This window comes from Callospermophilus lateralis, chromosome 8 (assembly GCF_048772815.1).
Source record: "Callospermophilus lateralis isolate mCalLat2 chromosome 8, mCalLat2.hap1, whole genome shotgun sequence".
Lineage (NCBI taxonomy): Eukaryota > Metazoa > Chordata > Mammalia > Rodentia > Sciuridae > Callospermophilus > Callospermophilus lateralis.
The window spans coordinates 84531677-84557730 of NC_135312.1; the positions used below are offsets into that span (position 1 = coordinate 84531677).

The window sequence follows — 26054 nt, forward strand, 5'->3', positions numbered from 1 at the left end:
TGAGGAAAAGTCCTCCCTAGAGGCAGAACTTAAGGGCAGCACACTTGATCATCCACTCCAAATGAAAACAAAAGTGGACTGGGGTCAGATTATATATGGAGCCTTAGACAATTGCCTGACCATCTTTGTTTTGTAGAATGAAAAATATTTGAAGATCAAGAACAAAAAGTTCTGGGATTGAAATATGGATGTATACATGGGAGTTAGCAGGAAATCTTTGTAACACATGTTAATGCTCACTGATGCATCTGCTAGAGAAAAAGTCAGTAAATAATTTTGAAAATGCCAGTTTGGTATTAACCATTCTCAGCCATCAGTTCCCCAGTGCTGACATGATGGGTACAAGAATGAAGTGATGATGGAATCAGGGATGGAGGGGACCCATGAAAACTGTAGCATGGACCTCCATGAATCATTGAGCTCTGCCATCAACAAATGCTCCACCCAACAGCAAGAATCCAGTGCTGTGCCCACAAGATGGCACAATTTTATCAAGGAGACCAACTAGCCATTTGGTGGCAAACTAACTACCTATGATCCTTTCAATCTTAGAATGGCCAATGGTGTGTTCTCGCAGGAATAGACATATATTTGAGATGGTGAAAGCAGGAGCTGTCATTAGAACCTCCATTGCAACAATTGTGTGTACAAAGCATCTGATGGGCCAAGCATATGAACAAGCTGGTGAACATCCTGATCCATGATTAGCATCCTGACTGGACAGGGGACACATGATCACTGAGTGTCTCATTCTGATTGGATGGAGAAACTCCTCAAAAGTGAACAGCCAATTGCTTTAAAGGTCTCCTTCAGCAATACCATATAAATCTAGACAGCAGCAACTCAGAGGTAGCCCATTTGGGACCCTGCCTTTATGGGAGCTGCACTTCTTATCTGTTTAAAGAAAAACTAATTTTACACTCCATTGTCCATGGGTCTTACTCAAAGAACTTACACCTTACCACTATGCATCTCAAAGTGGGTGTCCTTTTTCTTCCTGCAGGGGTTCAGTTAGTATCATGGTGACAGAGTATCTAATTTTCCAGCAAGGGATCCCAAGGATCTAAGGAGAGTATATACTTGGTAGCAAAAGAAATGCAAGAATTGGCTTATGACCATGCAATCCACCATCATATCACATATCACACTACCCTAAGTTGGGTTAACATTGGAGTGGCCTCCAGAATGCAAAGCTGGGGCGCTACTTAAAGGCAGTATCCTATAAGAACAGTGTGCTGTCCTATAGGGATATATATAAATTATTTATAGCATTGTATTACCAATAGAACGGATACATGGGTCTAGTAACATATGAGGGATAGAGGTAGGAATGACCATGTTTACCATCATTCCCAAAGACCAACTGGGGGCTCTGTGCTTCCTGACCCCAATAGTATAGACTCTGCAGGGTTAGAGGTATTGATCCCAAAAAAAACCGCACTTTCACCAGGAGCACAGTAAGAATCCTGTTGAACAAATACAACCTAAGGCTTCTGCCTGATGCACATTGGGATCCTTGTGTCTAGAGACTAGCAGGAAAAAAAAGGAGTCACTATATTGATGGGTAATTGACCCTGTTCATTCTGAGGATGAGAGCTACTGTAATTACAATTAGGGCAGGAGGAATACGTGTGAAATCTACCTGCTCTGTCGGGGCATCCCTTGTGACAATAAAGGAATAGTAACAGCAATTTGGTCTGAGAAAAGAATACCACTCAGGGACTTTGACAACTCCTAGAAGAGGTTGTGGATTATACCATCAGGTAAGCCATTAAAACCAGCAAAGGTGGAAACCAGCAAAGGTGAAGGGACTCTGGAATGGATAGGGAGGAGACAGAGGATGAATATCAATGGTAGCCCAATATCAACTGCAAGAGCAGGGCCTATAGTTTTTTTCTACTAATTCCCTCTTCTAAGTTTCCTTTCAGGAAAAGAGGGCCACAGGAATTTTGAAAGAGACACTCATGGAATATGTATGAAAAGTAGATCTAAAAGGTACAAGATTTTCAAAGATACAGAAATTAGTTTCTAGATCCCTCTTCAAAGAAAATCTTGCTACCTGGCTGTGAAGAGTATGGTAGGAATACACCTCCTCCTAGAGATGGGGATGTGGCTTAGTTGTACACCTGATTTCAAGCAAAAAGACACTTCCTAACAGCAAACAATTATCACATCCCTCGGGGTCTTCCTCAGCTACAGAGAACTGCCTCACCTTCAAGTATGCCCTTCCTGGTTCCCACATCAGGTCACCATTATACCCCAAGCAAATCAAGATATAAAGCCCCTTCCATTTCTGCCAGACCCAGGGACACTAACAGATCACACATTTGCTCTACCAGCAGGCCAAAGCTCTTTTGAAGCTGCATAGAAGTTCTTCCTCTGCTTATTATCCCACCCTTTCTTCTACAGGTATTGATCCCTAATAATATTCTTATACACCAAGCTCTGTCTCAAAAGTTTTTCAGTGCTTAGGGAATATAACTTGGTCACAACACAATAAACACATAATAAAAGAGTTGTGTTTTTGAGAATTTTGCTTGTATGTTGCATAGTTTTCAATATGATAAAACTTTTATTTTTACCATCTTCATGTCTTCAACTTTAAGGAAAAAAAAATAAAATTTTTATTTTACAAAAAAAAAAAAAAAAAAAGAAATTTGCTTCCAGTGTAGTTTCTGTCTCCCCAGAAAACAGAAGTGAGGCATTTGTTCTTTAACAAGGTGGGGCAATCACTCCCTTCTGGAGGAGGAAGTTTCTATTGGTCACCTCCTTCAGCTATTTGCTAGGAAGGCCATTTTTGTTTTCAGTTACGGTAAAACTCTGGATTTTAGCCAAATTCTTTCTGGGTTCAAAAGTACAAATCTCTTTAAGAGAATTGCTCTTTTTAAATATTTTTTCAAAGGTTAAAAATTAAATTTCAAAAGACTCTCTGGGATGGACAAGAGTCTTCAGCAGAGACATAGACCCTGGACACCTCCAACATGAAGTTTATTCATGTTGTTTTGTTACTTTTGTGCTTCCACTTAAGTTTTTGCAAGGTAAGTAACTCAGTATTTATATAATTTATTTTAAAGATTATAAAAACCGAGAAAATCTTAAGATCTGATTTGGACTTAAATATTGCATAGCTTGGTTACCAAGAATGCTAGTAGATAGTAACTAGCAAGTATTTTATGCTAATATTTTGTTAAAAATTTTAAGAAAATTATTTTTTATATGCTTGGATAAGCACGTAGACAGTGAACCAAATGAGAATTTTACTAATACAAGGCTATAATTTACTGTCATTATATTAAATCAATAAACATATACTATGCTTCTTCTATATGTTAGGCATAGTGCTAGGAAAATAGTAAGACCAACCTCTGTTCAATAGCCTTTTATCAAAGTTATAGAAAGATATAAATATGTCAACATGAGAATAATAAGAAATCTAAATTATATTTGAATATTCAAGAGAAGGGAATATCATAAGATGGAATATCCTGAATAAGTTACTCCTTACTTATGATGAAGTTAAGTCCTGATTAAACCCATCATAATTTGAAAATATAAGTAAAAAATGCATTTAATACATCTGAACACCATAGTATAACGCAGCCTACCTTAAATGTGCTGGAAACACATTAGCTTGTAGTTGGGCAAGAACATCTAATACAAAGCCTATTTTATAGTAAAGTGTTGAATATTTCATGTAATTTACTGAGTACTGTGCCAAAATGATGGACACTTTATAGACGTGATGATATGCCAAAGCACAATATCCAAAAAACACTGGCAATCCAAAAGAGCATTATGTGCCTTGTGGTTGCTTTGGCTAGCTGAGAGCTGCGGCTCACTGCCAATGCCCAGCACTGCACAAGTGTATTCTACTATATATCACCACCCCAAGGAAGAGTACTGAGTTCTCCTGAATGTGTATGGCTTTTGTAGCATCAGAAAGTCAAAAATTCATAAATTGAACCAAAATTATAAAAGACTTACTGAGAGGACAAATCACAAATGCTAAAGATCAGAAAGAGATTATGGATCATGTGGGATTTGAGTGGAACCTATAGTTCTAGATTAGATTTGATCCTTGGTGAGAAAAAAGTGATGCTTTCCAATCCTTACAGCCAGGAAAAGCACCAGGTCCAACTATAGGAAAGCAGCAAAGTACCAGGTTCTGCTAATCTACCCATCTGATTGGAGGGAAGGCTTTGTTGGCTACTAAGGAAGTTAAAACTGAAATGACATGTTGTGACAGTGTTGGGGAGTTGTCTATTAAGGTTAAAAATGTTAACACTATTTTAAATATCAATTAGTAAATGCTAGCTTTTGTGGTCAAGGCACTTTGAGATAATATTCCAAGAACATTTTTTTCTTAATACCAGCTTGTAGAAGCAACTATTTAAAGAAAACTAGTTAAGAAATCAGAATTATATAGTTTACATTTGTTGTAACTTCCAAAATGTGTTATCATCATTGCAGTGTTTCACAGAACAGAGAAATAAATACTCTTTGATAGAAATTGATTAAAATAATTGTACATCCATAAATAAACCATTATGTATCCATTGAAATGATATATATTTATTAAAATAAAAATCCCTACTACAGTCTTTCTTATTATAGAAAAATGCATACACATACATACATATGCATAGATATATAGACATACACAAGCGGACTTATAACTACTTATATATGACAATAAAAAGTTAATGTATATTATAAAATAGTTAACAGTATCTGTGGGTAACAGAATTGCTGGTGATTTTCTCTTCTAATTTCTATATTTCTAAATTTCAGAATTCAGAAATTTTTATTTATTTTATTAAAATACGTGTATTTATAATTAGAAACTTTATTTTTGAAAATAAAAAGTATTTCAGGTCCCTTTTGGATTTCTGGAACAAAAACAAGTTAAAAATAATAAGTTGTAGTAATATTCACTTAAAGAAAAAGACTTTAATATTATTAAAGAGTCTTCCAAAAATAAATCCTTTAAGAAATACAGTTTAAGAAAGGTATCAAATTTGTGAAAATTTCAGAACTTCTTAAAATATTAATTTATGAAAGAAAGTAAATTTTTTTATACCACCTTCTGGGAAGTAGACATTTTTTTAAAAGAGTGTGTATAAAGACAACCTAAATGTGTTCAAATAGTTTAAAGATATGCCTATGTTTTCAAAATGAAATAAAATCTATACATCGGGGAGAAATTTTTGTTATTCTAAGACTTGGAGGCAGGTTTCTTCCTAGAGGATTAAAAGCACCTCTCCCCTCTTTAAAAATCAAAACACCTTGATAGAGATGGATTACTTCAGTGAGTAGAGTGAACTGGCAGTGAGATAGAATTGAATTGCTCTCATATTAAAGTAAGAATGTCATCCCACCAGGTCCATTTTACCCATTATGCAGTTTGCTGATTACTGAAATAATGATTTTTACAAAAGATGAAGAGTTTACTCACAGGCAGATGAGTGTGGAGATGGAAAAGCAGGTCTCAATCTGCCTCCCTGAAATAATGTTTGGGGATATTTGGGCAAAGACATAGGGAAAGATTACTGAAAGTTAAGAAGTAACTGTTCCCCTCAGGGACTCCCAAATCTTCTCTAGAATATTAGGCTTCATTTCACAGGAGCTCAATTGGAGTGAAATTGGAGCTTACGGCTAGAGGCCACCTCATCTGAAACAAGGCAACTGATGATGCTCATTCCCAAGTTAAATTGGATTCCTGCAAATTTTAGCTAATGTCTTTTTAAGACTGTTAGCCAGTTTCCTGCCACTGTGACAAAATACCTACCGGGAGGAAAGATTTATTCTGCCTCACCAAAGCTTCAGTTCATCATTACACATAAATTTGATAAGTTTGAACATAAAGTATACATCATGATAACATTAGAACAGTATACACCAAAAGCATAGCCATCATCTGAAAGTTTTCTCTCACTCTTTTTATTTATTTGTGTGTGTGTGTGTGTGTGTGTGTGTGTGTGTGTGTATGAGAGAGAGAGAGAGAGAGAGAGAGAGAGAGAGAAGAGGGGATGGACAGAGGCAGAGAAACTCTTGACAAAAGATCTTCCTCTTAGCAAGTTTTCAAGTATACAGTACAGTATTATTAAGGTACTATGCTGTACACATCTCTAAGAATTATTCATCTTGCATAACTGAAACTTTATACCCTTTGACTGGTACTTTCCTGTTTCTCAACCTTTGGCAACCACAATTCTCTGGCTTCTAGGTGTTTGACTATTTAGATTCCTAGTGTAAGTGTTATCATGTAGTATTTATCCTTCTTTGTCTGGCTTATTTCACTTTGATTAATGTCCTCCAGATTTACACATGTTGTTGCAAATGGCAAAATTTCCTTCTTTTTCAAGGCCAGCTAATATCCCATCCTTGTATGTCTGTATCACAGTTTCTTGATTCCTCTAATGATAGACATTTAGGTTGCTTCCATGTCGTGGCTATCGTGATTAAAGCCACAGTGGATGTGCGTTTTCAAGACCTGGTTTCAATTCCTTTGGATATGCCCAGAAGCAGAATCATGAAACCATATAGTAGTTCTGTTTTTAATTTTTTGAGGAACTTTCATGCTGTTTCCCTCTTGTGGCTGTACAACATACATTCTCACAAGTGTACCAGAGTTCCCTATCTTCAGTCTTCATCACTATTTGTGATGTTTGGTTGTTTTGATAATAGCCATCCTACCTGGTGTGGTTTTGATTTTCATGTACTTAATAATTACAGATCATAAGCACCTATATCTCTGTTGGCCACATTTTGTTTTGCCTGTTTTGGAGAAATGTCTATTTAGTTTATTATCCATTTTTTAAAATCAGTTATTTGTTTTTCTTCTATTGAGTTGTATAAATTTCCTATATATTTTGGGTATTAACCCCTTATCAGATGTATGGTTTGCAAATATTTTCTCTCACGTGAAGGAGGTAGTTTTGTTGTTTTTGTTGTTTTGTTTCTGCTGTTTAGATATGTTCTTATGGTACTGGGGATTAAACCCAGGGGCATTCTACTACTGAGCTACACCCCAGCCATTTTTCGTCTTTATTTTGAGATAGGGCTCTCTAAATTGCTGAGACTGGCCTCAAACTTGGACTCCTCCAGCCTCCACATCCTGACCACCACACCAGCTTCCCATCTCGTATGCTGTCTTTCCATTTTGTTGTCTCATTTGCTGTGCAGTAGATTTTTGGTTTGATGTAGTCCCACTTCTCTATTTTGTCTTTCATTGCCTCTGCTTTTTGTTGTCATATTTAAAAAATCACAGCCAAGACCACAGTATTTCTGTGGTTTTTTTTTTTTTTTCTGGATAGTTTCTATTGATATGTCTTTAAATTAGCTAATCTTATATTCTGCGATGTCTAATCGGTTGTTATTTCCCTCCTGTGTATCATTTTAATCTCAGATATTGTAATTTTCATCCCTAAAATTTCAACTGGATATTTCATATCTCCCATGTCTCTATTTAAATTTTTGGACTATGAATATAGTTATAATAATATCATTGCCAGCTAACTCTAAAATCTCTGTTAGAATTTTGGGTATGTTTCAATTTATTGATTTTTTTCCCTTATTATAGGCCATATTTTACAGCTTCTTTGCATTTTTAGTAATTTTAATTAGATATGAGATATGAATTTCATGTTTTTGGTGCTGCATTTGTTTTTGTACCTACAAATACACTAAGCTTCATTCTGGGATGCAGTTTAGTTACTTGGATACAGGTTGATCCTTTCCCCATCTTGCTTTTTGCTTTTTTTAGGTAGCATCAAAACAGTGCTTAATCTAGACCTAATTATTTCTTACTCCTGAGGCAAGATCCCTCTGTGTACTCCTCTTGCCACTCAAATATACTAGGCTTGCCATTTGTCAATAGACAATTTTGACAACTTATATTCCAGACAAAGTTATGGTTTCCTTAATATATAAAGAATTCCTACCAAAAATAAATAAATCCAATTTATACCAACAAAAGATATAGTTAGCATGGGAGAAATAAATAAAAATCTCTTAAAATGTGAGTACTTTCATAGGGAAAAATGCAAATAGAAGTATACTCTAATAACATTTTTACATATCAAATAGGCAAAGATAAAAAAAAGTGCAATAAGGTGTACACTCTGTAGTTAATGGCACAGGAAATAGGCACTCATATATTGATGATGGGAATGTAGATTAAAACAATTTCTGTAGCCAGGTGCGGTGGTACACACCTGTAATCCCAGCTACTTGGGAGGCTGAGGCAGGAGGATCACAACTTCCAGGGCGGCCTGGGCAACTTAGTAAGAATTTGTCTCCAAATAAAATTTTTAAAAGGGCTGTGGATGTAACTCAGTGGTAGAGTACTTGCCTAACATATGCAAGGTCTTGGGTTTAATTTCCCAATACCACACTACAAACAAACATAAAATACCTCTGTAGAGAGAAATTAGGCAATACCTTTCAGTATTAAGATTGTTCATTCCTTTGCTTTAGTAACTTTACTCCCAGTTAAGTATGGGACAGATATACTTATCATATGTGGGAAATTATATGTTTGTATAAGGAAATTCATTACAGCATTATTTATAATTGAAAACAATCTAAATCCCTTTTAGTACGCTGGTACACATTGCACTGGTATTAGTGAGTGGAATTAGAGAGTAAAATATGAACTCACATATACATGACTATCTCTGGAAAGACACAGGAACTGGTAAGTGGTTGCCTCAGGTGGGAATTGATGGGTCAGTGGACAAGGAAAGAAATAAAATATAACTTTTCCAGGAACCTTTTTAAACCTGTCAGAACATTTTCTATATTCCTATTTTAAAAATCAATTAAATGTTATTAAATATAAACAAAGTTTCAGACACTACACATTTATTATGGAAAAAAAAGACCAAGAACTAGGACAATGATTTCCCGAAACAATATTTCCAGTTTTTACAGAGATTAGAGATCAGAGTACAAAAGCCCACCCTGCCTGCCAGCACATGTGTCTGTCTTCCCACAATTTCCAACAACATTCTGATCCTGGGAAAAGAGGGATACTTATTTTATCATTCCAATATAATAATAGTTTTCAAAAGGGACTCCCCTTTTCAACACGTGTGCCTTTCTGAATCTCTATTTCTATATGTTGTACTATCATTCCTCTTATAATTGCCATAGTATTTATCCTAACATTCATTCATTGTTTTACCTTGCATCTCATCTGTGTTCGGTCATTGATTCTATATGTTAAGAACATGTATTAAATACATAGCTGAGAAATAATGTTGGTGAATTAAATATAATGTGTTTATATTTCCTCAGAAAAAATTCACAAAAATAAAGAGATTTTTTTAAAATGTGGAAACATATGCCAAAAAGATAATGAGAGTAGAGACAACCACATATATATTTTAGGGGATGGAAAACATATAGATATATAGTATCTTATTTAACAATCTGGAAAATTGAATCCCTAATCGGTGACAGAAAGGCTAAGAAACAATCTAATTAATACTGAAGAATACCCCTTAAAATTAAAAATTTGTAGTGCCAGTTTTCTGTTGGATGTAAAAGCAAGGTAGACTAAAAAGAGGATGATTAGTTGAAAACTTTTAAGTACAGTTAAAACTATACACTACTTAGCAGGGATAAAATAAAATATAGATAACAACATGTATTGACAAGGATATACATTATATGTAAAAAGATATGCGCACTTTGAAAAATTGATGGGTTCTTAGGAATGCAAGCATAAACCTAGGCAAGAGAAATGGATGTACAGGCCCATACAAAAATTTATACATGAACGTTCATGACAACTTTACTGATAATGGCCAACAACCGGAAATAGCTTAAGTGTCCATCAGTAGTAAAATTGATAAAGTTGTCCCATTTACATAATGGAATACTACTCAGGAATAGAAGTAAAAAAAAATCACTGTAAATGTAACAACTTGGATGAATCGCAAAATCATCATGCTGTAAGAGCAAAGCACAAACTATTACAACTGTGTCCCATTTACATGCATTGCAAAATCACATGTGGTCACTGACTGGGGTAACGACTGAAGGAAGATTTGACAGAAAGGGACCTCAGGAATCTTGGTGGGTGGCATATATATTCTATATGGGTGGAGATTTGGTCATAGGTGACTACGGTCAAAATTCACTAGATGGTGTCCTTTAAATGTGGTTTACTTTATATATAAAAAACAATAAACACAACAAAAGAGCGTTTCTCATTTCTTATGTGGATTGAAATAATGTATTATTAGATATGGAAAGAGAAGCATTCCTTCCCTATTTTTTAATCTGAATGGTTAAGAAGTTGTGGGGGTGTCTTGGAATGGCTTTATATCGGAAGCAAGGCTGCCACACCTGTAATCCCAGCAGCTTGGAAGGCTGAGGCAGGAGGATTGCTAATTCAAAGCCAGCCTGGGCAATTTAACAAGACCCTATCTCAAAATTTAAAAATAAAAATCAAAAGGACTGAGGATGTGGCTCAGTGGTTGAGTGCTTCAAAGAAGAAGGTGGAGGAGGGATGGTGGGAGGAGGAGGAGGGGGAGGAGTAAGGAAAAGAAAGGAGGTAGAGAAATGTTGGGCTACATGCAATCTACCACAATCACCATCATATTAGAATTTATATAGAATCTTAAATATCTGTGCTTTCTCATGTATTTTCCCATTTGATCCTCACAGTAACTCTGTGAGAACATTATCTGTATTTTCCATGTTTTCTAAGAGAGAAAACAGGAACCCCATCAATGTGCCCACCAGTAATCCCAGCAATTTGTGAGGCTGAAGCTGGAGGATTGCAAATTTGAGGCCAGCTTGGGCAATTTAGCAACTGTGTCAAAATAAAATAAAAAGGGCTGGGATGTGGTGGTGTAGCACAGTGGTAAAGCGTTGTCTAGGATGTTCTGTTTCAATCCCCAGTACCTAAAAATAAAGTAACAGGACCAGAAAGGAAAAGACACTTACCCCAAATCACAGCCAGTTAGCAGTAGAACAAACTTTTTAATAACGTTCCTCAAAAAAGGGAAGGTGATGGACTTTGGTCATTGTTGATCATTTTTTCCCCATTGTTTGTAGGTTAAAGGTGAAAAAAGAAAAGGGAAAGTGACAACGACACCTTAGGTAAAGCTAAATAGCTGTACACTGGGGCTGATAAGACCTGGAGCTGGAGATAGTTTTGTTTCTTGTTTGTTTTCTAATGACTAACTATCTAAAATAATTTCACCATACTCCTGCCTAGGGAAAAAAATACAAAGTTCACACACATAAAAAAGCTACTTCATTGCAAGTACCAAAGAAAGAATTGGAAAAAAAAAAAAAAAAAAAAGCCCTCACATATAAAGCATCAGCAATTGAAGGAGATGGAACCAGATGACTAGGCTATAATAATAATTGCTAGAAATTTTTGAGCCTATACTCCCAGTATATATGAACATATTTATTTCTAAATAATAGATGCACTGCTGTACAAATAAATGTGCCTTAAAAACAAAATTTTAAACACACAAATAGTATTTTAATAATTCGACTGTTCATCTTTCGTGGGATAATATTCATCATTCTTTATTATTTTTGAAATTTTTCACTTGATTTTAATGGCATGGATACAATACTACACAAAAAACATCATGCAGAATTCATGGGGAGACATTTATCATTAAGGATATCACTTGTAAATCTAGATTTCTCATAATATTTTTAATACTGCTGATTGGAGAGAAAAGCTGATCTAGCATCAATTATTCAGTCAGCAGCACAGCTCAGGACCTACCTTCAACCCCTACATGGAGCAAAGTATAGAATCCTATTGCTCAAGGAATTTTCTGGATTATTATACACATGTTATTTCTAATTCTTACAATAAACTTTTAAAAATCAGAATTATTGCCCTTATTTACAGAGGAGGAAATTCACTTTTACAACGGTAACTTGCCCAAAGCTATTGTAAGCTCTCTTAACTGGGGCTAGAAATTAGGTTTGTCCCATCCTCATCTGTGCAGTGGGTGATCTGTTTTGTTGTTTTTCTTGACTTCTTCATCTTCAAACAGAAGCCTTTAGTTAGCTGCTTAATTAATGTTTATTTCGTGTTTTATAGCTCACTTCAACCTCAGATGCATCTCAAGAGGATCTGGTGGAGGAAAAGTGCTTACTGAAAAAATACACACATCGCTCCTGCAATAAAGTTTTCTGCCAACCATGGCAGAAGTGCATTGATGGGATCTGTGCTTGTAAACTCCCTTATCAGTGCCCAAAGAATGGCACCTCTGTGTGTTCGACTAATGGGAAAAGCTACCCGACTTACTGTCATCAAAAGAGTTTTGAATGTCTCCATCCAGCGGCAAAGTTTTTAAATAATGGAACATGCAGAGCTGAAGGTTGGAAAAGCCTAGTTGTCAAGTTATTCTGTGATATGAAGGCCACTATATACCCTTCTTTTTATTAGAAAACACTTTCCTGTGAAATATTATGACAACTCAAAATTTTCTAGACCTTCCATAGTAATTGAGGTGACTAATTCAGTAGTACCTGAGCTGCACAGTACTTTAGAGTCATCCCCATTCTTGCTTCTACTTGGTTAAAGGGATTATTCCCAGGGTGGTCCAGTTGGCTCAGAAACCAGTGCAAAACTGACATATAGTCTAGTCAGTCCTCAGCTCCTCCTTTGGACCTTCAGCCTCAATAATTTCTTCTAATATCTGACCCCCAACCCCATCCAGAATCCCACTGGCCCTGATTTTCCAGGGGAGCTTGAGACACGACTGACAAACTTGACAGGTCAGGCCAAGGAGCTTGTCTACACTCCATCAGGGGCCTAGTGCAGTGAGGAGCCTGGACCCCACCATATACAGTTGGAGGAATGTTGAAGATTAGGGCTCTCAATGCAGGTGCAGGTGCAGCAGCTCACACTTGTATTTCAGTGTTTCAGGGGCTGAGGTATGAAGATCATTAAAGTTCAAGGCCAGCCTTGACAACTTAGTAAGATTGTCTCAAAATAAAAATAAAAAGGGCTGAGAATGCAGTTAAGTGGTAGAGTACCCCTGAGTTCAGTCCCCGTTTCCCTGGGGGGGCAGGGATTAAATAAAGAAAAAAGATTAGAGATCTCACAGTTAATCAGATTGAGTTTCAAATTCCTGCAAGCCCCACCTCAGTTATTGACAAGCTGTGTGATCTCTCTGGACCCCAGTTCCCTCACTTGTAAAATGTGAATAACAGAAGTTCCTAAGTCACAAGACTTGTGGAAATTAAATAAAATGATGCATGTAAAGCTAACTCTTCAGACAGTGCTTGGTACATAAAGTGCTCATTAAATTTTAACTATAACAACAAAACTGAGGCTCATTTCCTTCTAATATCAAGTTATTACTGATGTTTCTGAACTTACAAAGGAATTTTAAAATGTTCTTCTTTTTATTTTAAGAGACAGGGTTTCTCTATATTGCCCAGGCTGGCCTTGAACTCTGGGTCTCAAGCAATCCTCCTGCCTCAGCTCCCAATAGGTGACAACAAGTGCATCCACTGCACTGGGCAAAACATTATTTTCAAAGGCACTGTGGTGTGCACCAGCTTACAGTGGCCTATATAATTTTGTGGTGCTGAGTTAAAGATAGTGAGGTACTCTGGAAAAGGAGGAAAATAATTCCCTGCTTGAGCCCATTTCTATTATCCATTGGAGAGGAAGATGGCAAATAGTCAACCATATTTTATCAGTGTCAGATTTTCTTCTCTTGAGGTATTAAATGCTTTAAGTATTTTGAGAATACATAAACCTTTTCTTTACTTTCATTAATTGTCTTCTAAGAGTGTGGACTTCAGAGTAAGAATAGAGCAATTTCTGGGGTACAGCCAATAGCTGTTTCTCTTAGATTTAGGTTCCTCATATAGAAAAATGGGGATAAATATGGGCTTAATCTTGTGTGTGTGTGTGTGTGTGATGCTAGGATACTAGAGATTGAACCCAGAGTCACTTTATCACTAAGCTACATTCACAGCCCTTTTTTAAATTTTTTTATTTTTTATTTTGAAACAAGGACTTACTAAGGTGTCTAGGCTGGCCATAAACTTGCGATCCTCCCACCTCAGTGCCCAGAATAGCAGAGTTTCCAGGTGTGGAATGAAACCCAAACTTGGCTGGGCTTCTTCTTTATAGGGCCAATGTGATGATTTAATGATCTTCTGTATAACTGGGTAGTGCAAGCACTGACACATAATAAGCACTCATAAAGTCATTGCTGATTATTTATTAAAATCTTCATGGTGTCCAAAGTCAATTTGAAATTAGGTATTTTAATATTGTAATGGCTCTTTTTCATTGAAAGGGAAAATGTGGAAGCTTAAATATTGCTCATCCTTTTGTTTTGTTTTTTTATTATAGGAAAATTTAGTATTTCCTTAAATTATGGAAGTACAGATTCAAGGGGAATTGTTGAAGTAAAGCTAATAGACCAAGATGAGAAAATGTTCCTATGTAAAAGCAGCTGGAGCTTAAGAGAAGCCAACGTGGCCTGCCTTGACCTTGGATTTCAGCAGTGAGTATTAGTAGATTTTTCTCAGGGCTGATTTGGTTGTTCCAACTATTTGCTTTTTGATGACCTAATCTTTCTGTGCCTTAGTTTCCTTATTTGTAACCTGAGAAGATTAACTACCCACCTCACCGTGTTGTGGTGAAGATTAAATGTGCTCACATTTGCCTAGCACTTGGCATCCTGCTGTGAGCACAGAGCACCTTTAGACCTACTTATCTGGATTGAACCCTTGGTGAATTTCACAGTCATTACCGCCTAATCTCTGCTCATCTAGAATTATGACCACTTTTTCTCATCCAATATTGTTCAGGTCTTTTCTCTTTCTTCTTTGATCAACTGTCTGTTTGGTCCTTTTGTAAATGGTCTCTCTCGTTTCCTTATTGTCAACTTCATCAATCTTTCCTGTTATCTTTTTTTTTAAGTATTTATTTTTTAGTTGTAGTTGGACACCATACCTTTATTTTATTTATTTTATGTGTGGTGCTGAGGATCAAACCCAGGGCCTTGACTGTGCTGGGCGAGCACTCTACCACTGAGCCATAACCCCAGCCCCCTTTGCTGTTATCTTTGACTTTTGTCCCCTTTATGTTTTTTCTAATTTCTTGAGCTGAATACTTAATTCGATCATTTGTTTTCTTGCTTTCCTAATGTAAACATTTAAGGTACAAATTTATCTCTTAGGTAATGTTTTATCTGTATGCTATAAGCTTTCATAAGTGATATTTATTATTCCGTTCAAAAGAAGTTCAATATATTTTCTTTTTTGACCCATATTCAGTTTAGAAGTTTCTTTCTCTCTCTTTTTTTAACTTTCCAAATATTCATATTAGTTTGCTTTTAGTTAACTTTTTTTTCTTGATTTCCTACTAAATTGCATTGTGGTCAGAGAATATCCCTGTATGATGATAATCTTATGTCAACATTTATTTTTACTTTTATTTTTTAGTTGTAGTTGGACACAACACCTTTATTTTGTTTATTTATTTTTATATGGTGCTGACAATCGAATCCAGGGCCCCGCACATGCTCCTCAAGCGCTCTACTGCTGAGCTATAAACCCCAGCCCCTCAACATTTTTTTTTTTTTTTAAATCTTCCACCTTGCCTCTTGTACTTGGTTTGGTATGCAATCTATTTTTATTTCTTCAGTGGTTAGCTTTGAATTTATACCATAAATCCTTGACTTAGGAATTCCTTACCTTCTTAGGAACCCCATCAAGTTGCCAATATTTAACTCCACCTTATTTTTATATGCACCTGAAATTAATCACCATCATTATACACTAAGAAATTATTATTATTGTTGCTTAGTTGATGCTCACTCAGATTTACTTCATGTTTATACCAATTTTTTTTGGTTTGTTCCATCTTATATCTCACATTTCATTCTGGACTCATTTTTTTTCTTCCTAAACTACACTTGCTAGTTCATTACGGAGAGTCTCTTATACATTGAACCATGGGATACTGCAGATTTGCAACACCTACACCCATTGTACCTACACCTGTGGGTCAACCTAATGGTAAACTCTCTCAACTTTGATTCCTCAGTATTTTGTTCTTTTCATGTTTTGTATAAGTTCATGGATAGACTTCTCTGATTTAAGCTAAGGGGGATTTCCCATACTTCCTTAAGAGCTCATTGAGAGCATTTATTATACTTTTGTAGTATTTTTAGATGTTCTTAGGTTGTGAGGTTTTTCAGGCTTTTCAGATTATTTGCTTATCAAAGTGTTTGAAATGGCTCTTCTTGTCACAGAGCAATTTCATGACTACTATTATCATTAGGGATCTGAAATAATTAAAATAACCCTCCTTGTACACTGTGCCTTTCACTCTAATTAGTCTGATGTTTAAATTGCCATTTCTGTTTTATTTTTTATTCCATTTGTCTACTGCATCTTTGCTCAACTTTTAAATTTGAACCTACTTTCCTCGTTCATTTCTAAAGAGAAGCAAGGAGCAACTGAATGTCTGGAAGAAGAGTTCACTGTAAATCATCTCTAGGATGTTGGGTAACTTAGGCGGCTTCTTCTCTGCATAAATTCTGAACAAATTCAGACATCCCAGCACTGATATATAGGTGACAGAATACCACCATAACACTGCTGAGGCTGAATGAAGATGTAGCTTAATGTAAAAGCAAATGAATCTGCTAGAATTAAACCAACTTAATTTCCAAATCTTAAGCAGTAAGGGAACCAACAAGGTAAGCCTTGCATAATTGTGACAAGCAAAGAATCTCCCAAAAGGAACAGGTGAAAAGCTGAGCTAACCAGGCCTGATTATATTTCTAAAATCCTCCAATCAGAGTACTCTACTTCCTTTCCCACAGAGAAAAATCAAACAAAAGAGAGAGTCTGGGAACAATGCATCTCAAATTGAAAGGAAACATCAGGAGTATTTCTTCCTTTATAAGAAACAGGGAAGAGGAGGCTAATGTTTGCTGAGTGCTTGTCATGTTTTGAACCCTAGCTAATCAGTTTAAATTAATAGTTTAGTTAATTTTTGTAAGACTCGCTGAAGTAGTCATATTCCCTTTCATAGGTAAAGATATTGAGGCTCAGAGAATTTAAGTGTCTTGCCCAGTCTGTAACTCATATGTTAAAAATGAGAGGAAATTACCCTAGGCCCTTATTTCCTAGTATAAGACTATATATAAACATACTAATTGTTCTACCATCCTGTTTTATTTATTCTATTTGCAGAGGTGCTTTAAGTATTGAAGAAAGGTTTTATATTCCTGAAAATCTCCACATAAACTCCACTGAATGTCTGCATGTCCATTGTCATGGATTAGAGACCAGTTTGACTGAATGCACTTTTGCCAAAAGGAAAACCAAGCGTTACCAGGGTCTCGCTGGCGTGGTGTGTTACACACAGAATTCAGGTTGGTGGAGTACTTGCCTGATACTTTACATCAAGATTGTTCATACAATGCCTAAATAAATAAGTCAATGACTGATACCAATCATTGAGGCAAATTATATGGACCGTATCATGTTTGGGGAGAGCCTAAATTGGTGATTTTCTCCTGTCATTCTTATTCCTGTCAAATATTACTTGCCTCCACTTTCCTATATGGGAAGAAAATTGCCGGACACCTCTTTGTTTCCTTGAACGTGTGGATTAAAGTTATGATAGCTATACAAGTCAGTCAAGCAAGAGAAAAAAACAAAATCTCCTTCAAGAATTCCAGCCTACCCATCATTATGTGCAACTATAATGTACCAATAAAACTATGGAAAGAGAAAAAAAATAATTCTGGCTTATATACATTCCTTTAAGATGTTTAAGTGACCATATCACTACCTCAGTTTCCAGACAGTCATTGATGCTTTGCTCCTCCATCCTGACATTGGTATATTTTGGCCATTTATGGTATTAAAAACCAAAGCTGTATCCTTTTCAGTGCTAAATAAATATATATAAATAAATACATATATTATATAAATAAATAATAATACTAAATTTATATTTATATATTTATATAAATATAAATATCCTTCCTCAATAGGGCTCTTGAAGTTCAGGAAATAATACCAAGAATTAACATATGGGATGGCATCAAATTAAAAAGCTTCTTCACAGCAAAGAAAACAATTAGGAATGTGGAGAACTTACAGAGTGGGAGAATTCTACTACAGAATGTCAGCTACACCTCTGACAGGAGATTAATATTTAGAATATATAAAGAACCCCCAAACCAGGGCCAAGATTGTGGCTCAGTGGTGGAGCAGTTGCCTACAGTGTGTAGGGCACTGGATTCCGTCCTTGACACCTCGTAAAATAAATAGATGGAGTGAAGGTGTGGTGTCCATCTACAACTAAAAAAAAAAAAAAAAAAATTAAAAACCTTACCACCAAGAAATCAAATAACCTAATCAATAAATGGGTAAAGGAACCAGACATTTCTCAAAAAGAGAAATACAAATGACCAATAAATATATGAAAAAAAATGTTCTACATCTTTAGCATTCAAGGAAATGCAAATTAAAACTACACTGAGAGTTCATCTCACTCCAGTTAGAATAGCAGTTAAAATACAAGGATGTGGGAGAAAATACTTACACACCATTGGTGGGGTTGTGAGTTAGCATAACCACTATGGAAATTCATATGGAGATTCCTCAAAAGACTGGGAACGGAGCCACTATATGTCCCAGCTATAACACTCCTCAGTATTTATCCAAAAGAATTGAAGTCATCATACTACAGTGATACATGCATACCCATGTTTATAGCAGATCAATTCACAATAGCCAAACTATGGAACCAGCCTAGATGGTTCCGCAGATCAATGGATAAATAAACTGTGATATACATACACAATGGAATTTTATTCAGCCATTAGGAAGAATGAAATTATGTCATTTGCAGAAAATAGATGCAACCTGATAGCATCATGTTAAATGAAATAATCCAGAATTAGAAAGCCATGGGTTGTATGTTTTGTCATATGTGGGAAGCTCAAGAAGAAAAAAAAAAAAAGAAAGGTGGGGGCCATGAAAATAGGAGGGAGGTCAGTAGAGCAGAAGAAGAGGACTGGGGAAGGTGGAGGGATGGGAAACAGGAGATACTGAGGAATTAAATTGACCCCAAATTATTTTGTGTACATGTACAAATATGTAACAATGGTGTCCAAAATTATGTACTGTTATAAGGCACCCATAAAAAATGAGCTAAAAAATGTAAATGGCACTGCCCATGTGTCCTGGGAGTGGAGGTGGGTTAGTGTAGTAGCAGGAGAAAAATGCAGGAGCACCAGCACTTGCCATGTCAGCTAGTGCTCCTACTCCTGAACACCCATCTCAAGACTACAGACTTCCACAGGCAACACTGGTTTTCAGAAAGGGCCACTATAAGCCAGCTTTGGCATTTATTTTCCTTATTGGTCATGTATACTAAGTTGATATTACTAATACATTTTATATCTTATTTTCTTTTTTGAGGTCTGATTTATCTTAACAACTCCATTATCCTAAAAAGGAGATGAGGATGTTATGCCACAACTCCATAACTAAATTTCACAAAAATGAAATTTACAGATTCTCCAACAGATGAGTCCTTTCAGTGTGTGAATGGGAAATACATTCCTCGGCCAAAAGCCTGCAACGGGATTAATGACTGCGGTGATCAAAGCGATGAGCTGTGCTGTAAAGGTAGACATAAATCTAGCTTTTAAATCCTCTGATTCATTCTTCTGGCTAAAAAAGGTAAAAACAATTTTATTCTTGAATTGAAAAATTGACCTCATTCATTTTATTTTTTTCATTTTTCTACATTTGTACTAGGGATCAAAACCAGGGGCACTTTACTACTGAGCTACACCCCAGCCCTTTTTATTTTGTATTTTGAGACCGGGTCTTACTAAATTGCTAAGCTTGGCTTTCAACTTGCAATCCTGCTACCTCAGCCTCCCGAGTTGCTGGAATTATACAGGTATGAACCACCTCATCCAATTTTAAGAAATGAAGGAACCTCTCCAACTTGTGTTTGTATAGGGTGCCGTGGTGACAGTTTCCTTTGTAAGTCGGGTGTTTGCATTCCAAACAAGTATAAATGCAACGGTGAGTTGGACTGCATTACAGGAGAAGATGAAGTCGGTTGTAAAGGTAATTTAGTTTTGTGATAACTTTTCTTTCATTACGGAATCCACAGATTCTGAAATTCTTTTTTAGTAACATGTTAACATTACTAAACAGTAAGAACATTAACTATTAATATTAACATTAATAGTACATCATATCAATTAGCATTATATAATAATTAACATATTAATAACATAATGGTATTTATATATTAATTAATTATATTATATTATAGTGACAATATTAGCATGATTAATTAATAATAAATCATAATAATAAACATGTTAATTAACATATTAATAGTGCATAATTAATAAAAGTAAGAACAATACTGAATGGGCATTTGAAGATCTACCTCATAAATTTCACCTAGTAAATATCTACTTGTCATTTCAGAACATTTTATTATAAAAAAAAAACTCACATACACAATAAGGATGGTCTTAAAATGGCTACCTATGGATGCATCTTTCAGCTGCAACACTGATAGTTTGAAGTCTTATTCATCTGTCTTCCAGCTTTTTGTTTGTTGGAGTATTTTAAGACTTGGTTAGATGAAGGATTTAATATTTTAGGCAAGAATTCTTGATGCCTTTTGTCTTCTTGTCTATCTTCTAGTAATGCTAAAATCAATCCCTGGATAAGTTTGAAGAAAAGCAGGATGATTTTTTTATTTCTTTTTTTTCCCCACAGTTTTTATTGGTCCATTGTAGTTGTACATAATGACGGGATCTGTGGTTATAAATTTGTACATGTACACAATATAACAGTATAATTTGGCCAATATCCCTCCCCAGCACTTCCCCCCTCCCTCCCCACCTCCCACTCCTGTCCCTTTCGTCTACTGATCTCCTTTTGAGTTTCATGAGATAAGCCCCCACCTTTCTTTACCTGTTCCCTCTTTACCTTCCACCTATATATGGAGAAAACATACACCCTTGACCTTCTGAGCTTGACTTATTTTGCTTAACATAATGGTCTCTAGTTCCCTCCATTAAAAAAAAGCAGGATAATTTTTTTTCTATTTTTTATTTGTTGTAATTAATTATACATGATAGTAGAATGCATTTTGATACATCATACATAAATGGAGTATAGCTTCTCATTCTTCTGGTTGTACCTTATGTGGGGTTACACTGGTCATATAATCATATATGCACATAGGATAATAATGTTCAATTCATTCTATTATCATTCCTACACCCATTACCCCTCCCCTACTTTCACTCCCCTCTGTCTAATCCAAAGTACCTCTATTCTTCCCTACCCTCCACTTATTGTGAATTAACATCCACATATCAGAGAAATCATTTAGCCTTTGGTTCTTTGGGATTGGCTTATTTCAAAAAGCAGGATAATTCTTAAATCTCTCCCTTTATTTATCAAGTTTCAAAGTGATGAGTTTGGACAACCTCAGGACAAACTTAGGACAACCTCCAATGATAAAAAGATCATATACTTGTTCTGTATGACGCAAACTGACTTTTATTCCCATCAATGCTTTCAGGAGGAAAAAATCTCTTTAATTGACTATGTTCATTCACTTACTCAGTGATTATTAAGTTCCTACTCTGTGTACCAGGTCCTATTCTAAATATTAGGGTTACAATAGTGAATGACATTTTAGAAATACCTGCCCCTTTATGCATCTTACCTTCCAGTGGGTGAAGCAAGACAATAAATAAGAGAAAAAGTAAAATAAAAAAGTACTAAGAAGAAAAGTAAAGCAAGGAAGGAGGGTAGAAACTATTGGGGGTAAGTTTTGAAATTTAAGGTAAGGTAGCCTGAGAAGGACTCACTGAAGTTACTGTTAGAAACCCATGTGGAGAGGGCTGAGGATATATCTCAGTTGGTAGAGTGCTTGCCTTGCGTGCACAAAGCCCCGGGTTTGAACCCCAGCACCAAAAAAAGAAAACCATGTGGAGGAAATTGTGGAGCAGCCTACAGAAGGATGTTCCAGGCACTGCAACACACAGGACAGTGTTTCCAAGCAGGAACTTTCCTAATGTGCTTGAGGAATAAGCAGCAAGGTGGCTAGTGTGACAGATGGTACAGGTGATGGTAGGGAGACATTAAGAGAGATGCTCTAGGAGAGGTGGAGAGGTGGAGTAGAGGGTATTGAACCGAGGGCTTTGAACAGAGTGAAATGATCTGATTAAATTTTAAATTAAGTTTACTCTGGCTTCTGGCTCTATAAGGAAAAGGGAAGAAATGGGGGGACCCCATTAGGAAATCATTGCAGAGAAGAGATGAGAGTGACCAGGACAGGAGGGTAGGAACAAAAATGATGAGAAGCAGTCAGATTCTGGATATATTTTAAAGATTGAGCCAATAGATTTGCCAGTTGATTGGATGAGGGTTCAAGGTAAATGAGCAGTGGAGGGTGGATGCACCCCATTTATGGAACTTATCCATGCTGTTAATGTTTAACAACTGGCTTCAGAGAAGGAGGGGGAGGGGGAAGGGGAGAGGGGGAGGGAAGAGGGGGAGGAGAGAGGGGGAGGAGAGAGGGGGAAGAGAGAGGGGGAGGGAAGAGGGGGAGGGGAGAGGGGGAGGGGAGAGGGGGAGGGAAGAGGGGGAGGGGAGAGGGGGAGGGGAGAGGGGGAGGGGAGAGGGGGAGGAGAGAGGGGGAGGGAGAGGGGAGCTTTTGTTTCCCTCTCAGTGGTGGAGTGCCTAGTTTTATATAGCTTTTGCCAATTTCTGTGGTATAATTATTCCATTATGAGGGATTTCAAGCTATTGATATGGAACATGAGCCGGGAAACCCTGGCTGGGTACAATGAGTTCTTTAGACTGGTCCAAAGCAGCATCAGCACAACACTGAAGCACTTTCCAGTGTTTCCTTCTCTCTCTCTCTCTCTCTCTTTTTAACAGTAGACATCTTGAAAATAGAATCTATTTTTACATTGCAAATGTCCCAGAACAATTGTCTTACACATAGAAATTAAGTAAATGTTGAAAATAATGTGTAAATAAATGAATTGATATTAATTACATTTGACATTACTTAGTATGCTAGTATGAGACTTACCAAGATTTTGTTTAGTTTTCCATTGAGATCAGCTCTTAAGTGAAAGAATATTCATGACACAGTGGCACAAACCTGTAGTCACAGCAACTGAGGAGGCTGAGGCAGAAGGAATGTAAATTTGAGGCCAGCCTTGGCAATTTAGCAAGATCCTGCGTCAGAATAAAAAATAAAAATATATATATAAATAAATAAAGGGCTGGGGATGTAGCTCAGGGATAGAGTACCTCAGGTTCAATCCCCAGTATTAAAAAAGAAAAGAAATATCCTTTTTAGGATTTCAAATCATATGATTTCTTTTAAAGGATATATAAGCAGTTGGGCAGAAGTGCCTTTTTGTTTGTTAAGTTCAGTTCAATCCTTAATAGAGAGAGGAAGAAAGAAAATTTTTTCAGGTAGGACAGTGAATCATGAGGCTCTACAGTGTCATCTCCCTTCTTTATTGTGAGAGTAGTTTGGGCTTTTTCTTTCTCTCTTTCTCTTCCTTCCCCTCCCCCTCCTTCAATTTAAAATGCTAAACTCTAAAGTCAAGGGACACAGTTTGTTTACTGGGAGGTGGGGGTGGGGGGTGGTGGTGGGTGGGTGGGGGGTGGTGGTGGAAATCCTCCTGCAAGAAAATAACTACAATATAAAGCTTATTGTCATAAAAAGTTCTTGAATCAAAATCAAAACTACACTTGGTCAACTGTCATTGTTAATCCTTCAGTTTATCCTCTGGGATGAGCTGTGCCTTTTGTAGTTCATTAGGGGTCATAATGTTCCCCTCTAAGAAAGAGAAGTTGAGAGCAGAGATATAAAATTAATATACACATTGACTTCCACTTCAAGTGGCCAGGTCATAATTACTAAGTCAAGGGAGGTTTGGATTATATTTTGATAGCACTTATCTTTTAAAAGCCCCTCTTTTATTAATATGTTAAAACAATTACAAATTTTATATTAAATGGTAAGTTTGCTGTCGAGTATGTGTTCAAATGGATCTTAAATTCTAATCTCTTTTTAAAATTCAAGTTAAAATGATTTCCTTGCTGGGTGAAATTGGTGAGTATTTAAATGCAAGATGAAAATTTTGTTATTCATTATTAAAATTCAAAGTAAGATGGCATATATTGTCTGGCTTTTTTTCTTAATTTTTTTATAACTAGGAATTATCAGTTGTTATCCTATTTCTGAAATAATGATTTGAGTATATTTTATTCAAATGAAACTGGTGTCTTCGATATAGTGAGTTTTTTATTTTGCTTTTAAGAGCTGAACATCCTTCAACTCAAGGTAAATCTGTTTTTATAATAGAAAATTTATATTACAGATGAATAATAAGTTGTTCCTTATACATGTTATAATATATAGAGATAGTTATATAATAATATGGTGTGGGGTTTTTTCTCAATTAAAAATTATCCTTTGCTGTGGTAAATATTTTTTATTTTGCTTTTTGTTTTTCTTCAGGCTTTGCACCCAAGGCTCAAGGTAAAAAAAAGTTTATTAAAATTTTGAGATACTAAAAAATTGAAATAAAACTAAGGATCTATTGTATCATGAGTAATCCAACTTTAACATTAGGCTGGCACAGAGGTTTTGTTCGTTTAGTGTTATAAACTTTCAGTCTCATGGACTGCTCATCAGAAAACCATTCACAGTGGACTTTCCCTGCACATTTCTCCTTTGCCAAACACCTTTTTCTCTTACTCTAATTTTTTTCTCAAAACCAAGGTATTTCTGAAGAAATTGACACCAGAGAAGATTTAATATGTTTATTTACATAAGCAGATGTCCCCAAAGCCTCCAGCTCTTTGGGGACACCCTTTTCTTAAGTATTCAGATAAAATGACTCAAGCCCCCAGCCCACATAATGCCAAAAGTTTATGGTCCTCCTCAGAATTTCTTAGGATTCCTGGGAGACAAAGTAGCTCAAGATTACCCATTTCCCTGACTATCTATTCTCAATTAGTTCCTTCTATTACTTCTCACTTTTCATTTACCGGTTTTGAAGCTGCTGTTCTTTTTTCCCCCCTGATTCATTCATTTCCTTCTTCCTCCCCATCCTCCTTTCTTTGCCACTTACCTTCCTAGTTTTGGACTTATGATTTGATGATACTCCTCAGTTCATTGAATATGATCATCATTGGTTCCAGCCAGGCCCTCTTTGGTTTTATCCCTTACTTCCATTCTCCTCCCCACATAGTCAAACATTTTAATGTGACCTAAAGTATATGTCATTTAGTTTGTAGCTTTCTTATCTAATGTGCATTGTTATTATGAGCATAACATCCCCCCCAATTTTTATTGGTGCATTATAGTTGTACACAATGATGGGATTTGTTGTTGCATATTTGCACATGCACACAACATAACAATATAATTTGGCATGAGTATACATTTTTAACTCATATAACGTTGTGTTATGGATCTCATATTTTCTTTCTTTCTTTCATTCATTCTTCCTTTCTTCTTGAAAGCATTACATTTTAGAGATCTTTCCATGATGCTATGTGTTCATTTAATCTCTTGCTCTTAAATCACTGCATAGAATACTCTGCCATGATATTAGTTTGTAAAATGTGTATAATGTTAGTAGGTGTTTTCTGCAAGGAACAATTGAATTACCTTCTGTAAAATACTTCTCATGGTATATGGAATATGAATTTTTAATTTGTTCAATTTGGGGCAAGAACATACTTAGATATGTAATAAGAATTGTCAAAATAAAATAACTGAAAAAAATTCTGACATGTTCATCTTTTACAATCTATTACCCATTTGTCTGATGATTCATGGTGAGATTTGTTGAATAGAGATCCTTGACTTTTATGTTACTAAAGATATAATTATTTTTCTTACATTTTTCCTTTTGAAATTTTGTGCTGCTTTTCTAATACCCTCAGCTACACTGGACTTTCCCTACCTTCCTTTTGAGACT

The 26054-nt window shown here is 36.0% G+C and overlaps 1 protein-coding gene across 4 annotated transcripts in view; it reads left to right on the top strand.

The window, feature by feature from the left end:
• The first annotated feature begins 2981 nt into the window (after nt 1-2981).
• Cfi (complement factor I) overlaps nt 2982-26054 on the top strand; it is a 36511-nt gene continuing 13438 nt past the window's right edge. For 2 of the 4 annotated variants that reach the window (XM_076865216.1, XM_076865217.1), the window contains exons 1-7: nt 2982-3042; nt 3631-3633; nt 12105-12368; nt 14366-14519; nt 17224-17405; nt 19564-19677; nt 20020-20130. In XM_076865216.1, the coding sequence (XP_076721331.1) occupies nt 2982-3042; nt 3631-3633; nt 12105-12368; nt 14366-14519; nt 17224-17405; nt 19564-19677; nt 20020-20130 (889 nt within the window). Of the gene's footprint in view, nt 3043-3630; nt 3634-12104; nt 12369-14365; nt 14520-17223; nt 17406-19563; nt 19678-20019; nt 20131-24385; nt 24407-24583; nt 24605-26054 lie in introns of all 4 variants that reach the window. The other 2 variants (XM_076865213.1, XM_076865215.1) reach the window with 2 other exon arrangements.